Here is an 8,794-nt window from a genome sequence, read left to right on the forward strand (position 1 = left end):
ATTTTTGACAGTCTCATTAAAATCACATACACATAGATTTTTTAATATCAATACCATAGTTATAAATATACATATATAGTGAGAATATATAGAGTTTAACAAAATATACTGGTGGTTCAAATATTACTTTAAAAAATACACTGTTATATAAAAATATATTTCAAATATGTTTAATTCAAATTATTAAATATGAATATAGTTGATAGAGAGCCGTTGAAATGTTTAATCGAAATATAACTTTTACATCCACATTCACAACTTCATAGTGATGTCACGTTACAAAGTTGGTTCCAAACGTTACAAAGTTTGTTCCAATAACAATGTTACAAATGTTACAATTCTGTTTATTAAATTATATTATAAAATTAGTCGCTTATATTTAGATGAGTTAGTGGTACAATTATTTCGGCATACCAATGAGGAGTGTCCGATTTTTTTAATGAAAATAGAGACTGATACAATTGTAATACGATAATACAAGATATCATTCGTATTTAGCGTTAACACGTTGCGAAATTTTCATATTAAAACGGACATTTCCCATTACAACATTTATTTAGAGCACGGTAAAATTTTAAAGCACTAAGACTGAAACGAATCGGCTGAAACCGTTTAAGCTTTTGCCTAAACAATAAAAAAAATAACCGTCTATGCATAAAATTTATGGAACATCACCTTGTCCAAATCCAAAATAAAATATATTTATAAAAATAACGACAAATCTATATCTTCCTTACAAATAACAATATAAACTATCGCATGTTATTGGATTTAGATACAGGTGTTCCAATTTATGTCGAATTTATTTTAACATTTTTAAAATAATAGAAAATATGAAACATTAAACCTGATACCTGTGTTTTCTATACAGGCTGTTACTAAAACCGAATCGTGTCCATTCTATATAAATTTCGTCTTTAAAACTCGTAGACTTGGAGACTGGTGCATAACATTCGAGAATGTTGTAACACGCCGTATCTCTTCATCGCAAGCGATCGAGGGGTGTTAGTGTGATAGAGATAGGAATAGGGTAAAAGTTTAATTGCTGAGTAGATTTAGTAGGTATTTCTAAAACTTTTATACTATGTTTTGCTAAATTTTCACTAAAACAATATAATAGAATTGGACACTAATCGATAGCGTGTAAAGTAACGATTTGGTATAGACGCAAGACGCAAGACGCAAGTCGCAAGAATGGGTTTGCGGGATTTGGGATAATAAGTTTGTGTGTTTCGTGTGATTTGTACGTAGGTCATTTGTTTCCTTTGTTACTTTTATATCAGTTATTCTGAAAGAGCTTCTATTTTATACTTAAATGATGATACCAAATGTACGGGTGTGTCGAACATTGTGGGATAGTAAAATTTTGTACCTCTTGTTTTTCTATGAGATAATTATTTTATATTACAAAAAAAATATTGATTTGTTAAACTGAATATTACGTATTTTTACACATTAACTAAACATATAAAATTGAAATATAAAAATAAACCTATATCTATGTAAAGAGATCAGAATATATAAATACATATTTTGTATGTGCAAGTTGGTCGAAATATATCAAAAGATAAGAGATTTTATGATAAAACAGTTTTAAATAATTCGGAACTGTTAGTTTTTTCGATCAACCTGTATATACATTTAGCTTTGTTGATTTGTCAACTCAATACAAAACATTGTACCTAAAAGTAGATGAAGAATGGAGTTTGAGAACCAATAGAAAGTAAATGTTATTGTTTTTATTATTATTCTGGAATCACTTGCAAAGGATCGTGTTTTATTTCTAGAACCTTCTATAAGTGTCCTTGAACAATTGTCCTACGCTCAAAAGTATACTAACCTTGAAAGTTTACTGCCGTGACACATGTTCACATATTTATCAATTAATTAAAAACCAGAAAAATACACTTAGAAAAAACAGACATGTGTATATTTTCATACTAGTTACGGTATTTCCTAGTATGGTATTTATACATGTTAAAAATCCTAACCTAAATTACAGCATCTATACAAAACCGAAGTATCTCGGAAAGGGATAAGGGATATGATATTAATTAGGGCATTGGAAACTAAATACTTCTCAGTGTTACCGTTTTAATTTATTTTCTTTTACATTTTGTTTGGTGCCCCATACTAACTTATTAATAGGCCACTGAGCTAAGTAAAACAGACATACAGTAATACCAACGCCGATAAATATAATTGGAAAGTATATTGTTCCGAGAGCTAGCTTCAGAAACGGGTACGGCCATGCTCCAATACGATGGTGTGTTGCGAATAATCTGTAAAATTAATAAAAAATAAATTGCTTAGTCCTTATAAATAACAAAACAAACACAGACTATTAGTTCAGTCTGTTGAATTGCACAGTTAATTTTTTGCTTCCACAAGTATACTTTTAACGGAACAATTCGACTGTTCAGTTAACTATTATTGTTGTTTAGAACTATCTGTTACCCGCGCCTTCGTCCTCGCATCATTAAGATGAAAAAGTAGCCTATAATATGCCTGTCTTTGACAGCTACCCTTCAGTGAAAGCCCGGTTTAAAACGGCCCAGCTGTTTCGGAGATTATCAGACACAAACGCGGCTTGCGTACAGATAGACAGACAGACAAAATTTTGTAAAATACGATTTTCGGTATCAGCAACGCAAATACATCATCTTCCCGAAATCAAAGTTTAACCAAGTCTTTCACAGTAGTTATTTTAAGAGGAACATGTATCTAACAATACATTATTTCGTTTTTAGAAGAAGTTATTAAGCAAATATTTTTGTTGATACTTACACGACCAAATAGGAAAAGTAGCATCCGTAAGTGTGAATTAGATTGATCTTGTGCGATACTGGGGCCGACTTTGGTAGGAACATAAACTCCCATATTACAATAAGCAGTATAGCTGTGTGCATTATATGGTTAGAACCTTGACTAAGCACTTTATCTATGAAAGCTGGGAATACTAACTCTCTGTCATATAAATATATCGGCCAGAATATAAGTGATATTAACTGAAATAGAAGAAAGTAATAGATAAAGTTATAACTTCGGCCAACGTCAACGCTTCGTCAGAATAAAAAACTAATAAATCCCATGTATTCTTCCAGACTGCTCTACATTTGTGCTAAATTTCATCAAAATCTGTTAATCCGTTTTAGAGGTACGTTGTAACTAATGCATGCAAACTTTCGTAAATATAATTTTAGTATGATAGAATGACAATATATCCCAGACAGACTTCTGTAATCTTTGGAGCGGAATACAAACATGGCGATAACACATTTTTAAAAAATTCAATTGTAGTGGAAACCAACGGTTATAAGTGACCAAAAGTTGTATGCAGTTGTAAAGAAGTTAGTAGTCGACGCACGTTCAAACGTAACGATTTGAATCTAAGCATACTAAAGTAACGTAGAGTGAAACAAATTGTCAGTATCACTATTTATGTCCAAATACTAGGAGGATAAACATGAGTAGATAAAAAGCGTACAGACTGAAAGCTTCTATACAACTATACAAGCATGGTATTTGTGAGTAACCACTGGCTGGTTTACACCGCCTCAACCAGTGGCCGACAGGCATAAAGCCTTGTATGATGTACCTTATTTTTTTGTGACTGAGTTGCCACTGTTTTCCTTGAAAAGGCATTTACAGATTAGTACAACACATTGTCTCTGTATAATTTTATCTACTCTTGAAAAGTAGAGTGAATAAACATGCACTAAACTTGATATTTCGATAGTAACACATCAAATGGTCTATCGTTAGTATTCTAATTTTTCATTATAAAAAAGCTTTCATACTTACAACACCAAGAGGTAGTATAATACTAGCGAAAATAATTTCTCTATATGTTTTCAATTGTTTTATGAGTCCGTGCTCCTTGATTTCTAACAACGTTGGTAAATCACATAAAATTCCCAAACACGGGTACGCTAATTGAAATACCTACAAGAAAAAGAAAATATTTTTTTATTATAACAAGTCTTTAAATTTTATAATTACTTATCTTGAAGACCAACATCCGAAGTTCAATTAATAAAAAATACACATATAAAAAGAGTAACAAAAATAAGACGAAGAAAATATACTTAAATATTCGCTTTAAAGTTTTCTAACAAAAAACCATATTATTGTACGTAAAAATATTTAAATAAAGGAATTATTGAAAAGTTTACAATAACTGTTAATTTCTTGAGAAACATTTCCTTCGTTAATTTCAGTTGTTATTTTTAAGCTTTAACAAGTTAATTTTGCAATACTTTTCAAATCCCTTTGCTATAAATAAAAATAACATTACAACGTATAGATATGTTACTTACGACATTCCAAATTGTAATATACGCCCATTGTAATGCTGCGAATGTTTTTATTTCCGGATCCTTCATAATATCACCCCGCAGTGCAAGGAACATGACGATAGAATTCCCGCCATGTAGAGCCAGTGATGTCGCATACCCGAACAATCGGTAAGGTGCGTAGTTCTTTGTTAATCTAAAATTCATTAAAAGTATGTTAGAACGGAGGTAGAAGAGACCCGAAGAAAGTATGGATTATGGATACAGTCGTAGAATCCGCTTTAACATCTTTGCACGAATGGGTCGGCTCTCCCGGTGTAACACAACGACCACACAGAAGACAGGCGTCAAGTGGAAGAAATTCCGCGTTTCGTCTGATGAGTGTGGTGCCGGAGGCCCAACTTTTTTGAGGAAAAAAGGGACCAAGGGACAAAAGAGGAAAGTGGGTTTGACGACGTAGGAGCCACGTAGGAAGATGAAATATCTTCTTTATGTGCGTCTCCTCCGCCGATTAAGAGTAGACAACGCATCTGCAATTGTGGATGTTTATGGGCAGCGGTCGCTTTGCCATTTTGGCGGATTCAGGTGGTCGCTTGCTCGTTTGCCACCTTATATAAAAAAGAGGAAGTGAATTCTGATGGGCTTGTTAGGATGTATTGAAGAGTAGTACATGCTATGCTGATACTGCGTTAGAACGATCTATTAAAATCTGTATTACGTGTAAACGCGTTTTTTTTAAGAACCTAGTTGTATATTATATGAAATTCGATTAAAAAGCCTTGAAAGGTGCAATGAAAGCTGATACTAGAGTTTCTATAAAGATAGAATTCATACAGATTAAGACGAAAATTAAGTTTTTTTTTATAACATAAGGTGGTAAACGAGCAAGGGGCCACCTGAATCTGCCAAAATGGTGAAGCGACCGCTGCCCATAGACATCCTCAATTGCAGATGCGTTGCCTACCCTTATCAGACGGAGGAGGAGACGTACATAAAGAGTTTATTTTCCCTTCCTATGCATCTCCTCTATCGTCAAATCCACTTCCCCTTCCCATCTTCTCATAAGAAAAGGGCGGTAAAGAGAAAGGGACTAAAATTAGGCCTCCGGCGCCACACTCATCAGACGAAACACGGAATTGTTTCCATTTCACGCCTGTCTTCTGTGTGGTCGTGGTATTACACCGGGCGTGCCGGCCCATTCGTGCTAAGATGTTAAAGCGGGCACTACCACTGTTTAAATACAAATTTATGAAAAACCGCATGAAAAATATAAGTAAAATAAAGAGTTTTGTTCTTAACAATTTTCATAACTATTTAATTCATTAGAATTTTTGAAATAACTCTATCAAGAAAAAAAAAACTAATTGTTAGTCTCAAAATCTTAATGTGCTATTGTGTATGACAAATTAATTTTCTTAAACCAAAGTTCCATACTTTTTGCTTCATTATGTAATGAGAAACAGTCGTTTAGCTTCAAAATTCAAGGACGAGGCTTCACTTACCTCATGTTAAATATATTCTTCATATTACAGTTTTCTTACATTTAACAGTTTTTCAACCAGCTGACCGTTTGCCATACCTGAAAGTACTAATTTAATCAGTAAACATATTCTGTATTACCCTCAAAAACATCTAAAAAATATATAGACGAGGCATAGTGAACACATTTTTTTCTGAAATTTCTCTGAAAGGTACTAAATCAGTTATCAAGTTTAGTGCCTATGTCCTTATATTGACATGTAATAAAACATTTTACAAAATTATGTTTAGCTCAATCTTTTGTTATAAAAGAAACTAAACAGTGTTACTAAATAAAATATAAACAATCACATATTATTTAATGACTATTGGCAATTAATTAATTAAAATTGTTTATATTGAAGTGAAGTGTCAATTATGCCTCCTTTATACACTTTTAGGGCCTGTCCCAGGTGAGAGTCAAAATGGCGGGTGTACCATCGCGAATTAAATTATACCACTTACTAAAAAAATGTACCTAAATTGTACTAATTAGTATATTTTAGGTACATTTTTTCAGTCAAAATGGCGGGTGTACCATCGCGAATTAAATTATACACACATGTACTAATAGTACATTTTAGGTACATTTTTTTAGTAAGTGGTATAATTTAATTCGCGATGGTACACCCGCCATTTTGACTTTCACTGTCCCACCACTGGCTGATAGAGGCTCAGATAGCTTAAAAATGACGTCACTGTCTGATAAGGAAACACAATCTGATATATCCATCACATATTTTACACGTTGGATTGTTCAGACAATTTACAATTAGAGGGGACAGGTCCTTGATCTCTTTTATTACCCTTATTGATCATTCAATTCTTTGATCGCACTCTTTATGGTTTTGACTGTCAAATTATTTGTATTTCTTTAAAAAGGCTTAGACAAAAGTCTTAATACAAAGACTCCCAGTTATACGGCCGCTATATAAAATTAAAAGTATATTTAAATTACAACATGATTCAATGTAAAAATGTGAAGGATTTTGTCGTGTCTAGAATCTTGCTTATTTACAAATTTTGTTTAGATCGTTTAAAAGCAGAACCTGGTAAAACCGGTTAGGCGAATTTCAATTAAAGAAGGTAGCAACCGTCACTGCGTTTTTCTATTTTCCTTGTGTTTGTTGCAGTTATTACAAAATTAAATTATTTAAAAATAATGCATATTTATTGTCTAGCTGTTGTCCGCGACTTCGTCCACGCTATATTAAGATAAAATGTAATTTTATTACATGTATAACCTTGTCAAAGTAATAATTGAAAATCATATATGCGGTAGGGAAATTGCATAAATAAACACACGGTCGCGTTTGGTGTCACCAATAAATGTAAATAATCACTGTTAGAAAGTACTATTTAAAATTGTTTTAAAGTTCTTCCAGTCTTTCCTCTACATGTATGCCAAATTACATCGAGATCCGTTCAGCATTAAGGCTACAAACTAACAAGCCAACCATTTAAACTTTCGAATTTTAAAGTAGTAATAATTTTAACAAAATTCAAAATTCTTCAGCAATTTAATAACATTACTATTTTTAAATTACATAATTCACAAAACTCACATAGAAAAACACTCACTTAATATTCACTTACACGTACTAACTTAAACTTGTTACACTAATATATTATATTGTGACAATGTATATATTATTTTGTAATGGAGAAGGAGTTTGTTATAATAAATAAAACATCTATGTGTACCTCATAATGTATTAGTTAGTGCCATCTATTTTTATGGCCACGGAAGATCAGTATATGTGCTAAGTGACTTTAAATAAATAAATAAATAATAAAGTTTATGAAAGTGTTTAATACGTGTGATTAAATTAATTAAATTAATACGTGTGATAAAATAATTAAAAAATGTTTTGTTATTTTATTATAGTATTTAATGCAAAATTAAAAGCAGCAACTTACGTACGTTCACTCTGGATTCCAACTCTCCGTACAACTGAGGTTGTGTTCTAAAGCCTTAACTTGTTATACATATTTAACATGTAGGAAGTGTTACGTATAGCCAATTTACTTAGACACTCCTATAATTTTCTCTTTAACCGCGACAAGGTTCTTTCAAAAGTGGTTCATACGTTTTGTAATTTAAGATTAATACAGTAAGTTAGTAAGTTACATGTATTTTTAATGGTTTTTTATCAAAATAACAATTTGATCAGTTAAGGCTGTTCTGATAGAAATAAATAAGTAATTTTATTGCAGCAATGATTCAATCTTTGTTGTTTTTAATAAATTGTTACTAGTTCTTTCTAATAATTCGGAATTATGTTTGGTTTACATTATGCCACTAAAGTAGGCCAGTAGCGATCAACATCAGTGTTGGTATACAGCTGGCATAATGTACACAACTGGCTCCAGTGAGCCCATACAGGCCTACGCTACTGGTCAAATATAACTAAGACGTAACAAAAACAGTGATAAGTTCAAACTGATAGCTTTGAAATCACAGAATTAAGAGCTACGAGACATTCGTTCTGTCAGTTTGGACTGCAGTTCGACTTGTATGGGAAAACATTGTTATTACATGTAATATTACATCCAGTTATTGTTTTATTTTGTATATATAAGAAAATTAAAGTTAAGTTTTAGGAGACCCATAAACTTTCTCATAGAACAGATACAATGCAATATAAAATCAAGCTTAAATAATGTGGGTAGGTAAAGAAATATATCTTAAGCATAAATTTTAACTAGATTTTGAAATAACATGGTTTTTCCAGACCTAGGTCTCAAAAATTAGTGCTCAAACCCCTGTCTGTTAGAGCGTCATGTATTGGGACCCACAGATGCGCTGATTTTGACATTTTGACAGTTCACATACGAAAGGTTATTATAAAACTAGCTGTTGCCCTCGTCTTTGTCCAAGCAGTGTTAAGATAAAAAAGTAGCCTATAACATGCCCATCTATGTCAGCTACCCTTTAGTGGATGTCCGGTCGAAATCGGCCCAGCCGTTTCGGAGACGCG

At 32.2% G+C, this 8,794-nt stretch overlaps 1 protein-coding gene across 2 annotated transcripts; it reads right to left on the reverse strand.

Moving 5' to 3' along the window:
• Positions 1–1,477: 1,477 nt before the first annotated feature.
• On the reverse strand, positions 1,478–7,772 carry LOC106101942 (androgen-dependent TFPI-regulating protein-like). Of its 2 annotated transcripts, none has more exons than XM_013281330.1 (6): positions 7,738–7,772; positions 5,798–5,874; positions 4,320–4,491; positions 3,805–3,945; positions 2,788–3,008; positions 1,478–2,282 (listed from the first exon to the last, which is right to left on the reverse strand). In XM_013281330.1, exons 2-6 carry the CDS (start codon positions 5,818–5,820, stop codon positions 2,087–2,089), a joined length of 753 nt encoding a protein of 250 aa, XP_013136784.1. In that variant the 5' UTR covers positions 5,821–5,874; positions 7,738–7,772; the 3' UTR covers positions 1,478–2,086. The 2 variants fall into 2 exon arrangements, with proteins under 2 accessions (XP_013136784.1, XP_013136785.1); XM_013281331.1 differs by having other exon boundaries at positions 7,734–7,766.
• Positions 7,773–8,794: the final 1,022 nt, after the last annotated feature.

This window comes from Papilio polytes, unplaced genomic scaffold (genome assembly GCF_000836215.1).
Source record: "Papilio polytes unplaced genomic scaffold, Ppol_1.0 DF823935.1, whole genome shotgun sequence".
Taxonomy (NCBI): Eukaryota; Metazoa; Arthropoda; class Insecta; order Lepidoptera; family Papilionidae; genus Papilio; species Papilio polytes.

Excerpts from the sequence above, each read along its gene's own strand:
- LOC106101942 (XM_013281330.1), bottom strand. The coding sequence starts at position 5,820 with ATGAAGAATATATTTAACATGAG. Across the intron at positions 3,946-4,319 it reads ATATTACAATTTGGAATGTC|GTATTTCAATTAGCGTACCC; the intron begins GTAAGTAACATA and ends TTTTTCTTGTAG. Across the intron at positions 3,009-3,804 it reads TTATACTACCTCTTGGTGTT|TTAATATCACTTATATTCTG; the intron begins GTAAGTATGAAA and ends CTTCTATTTCAG.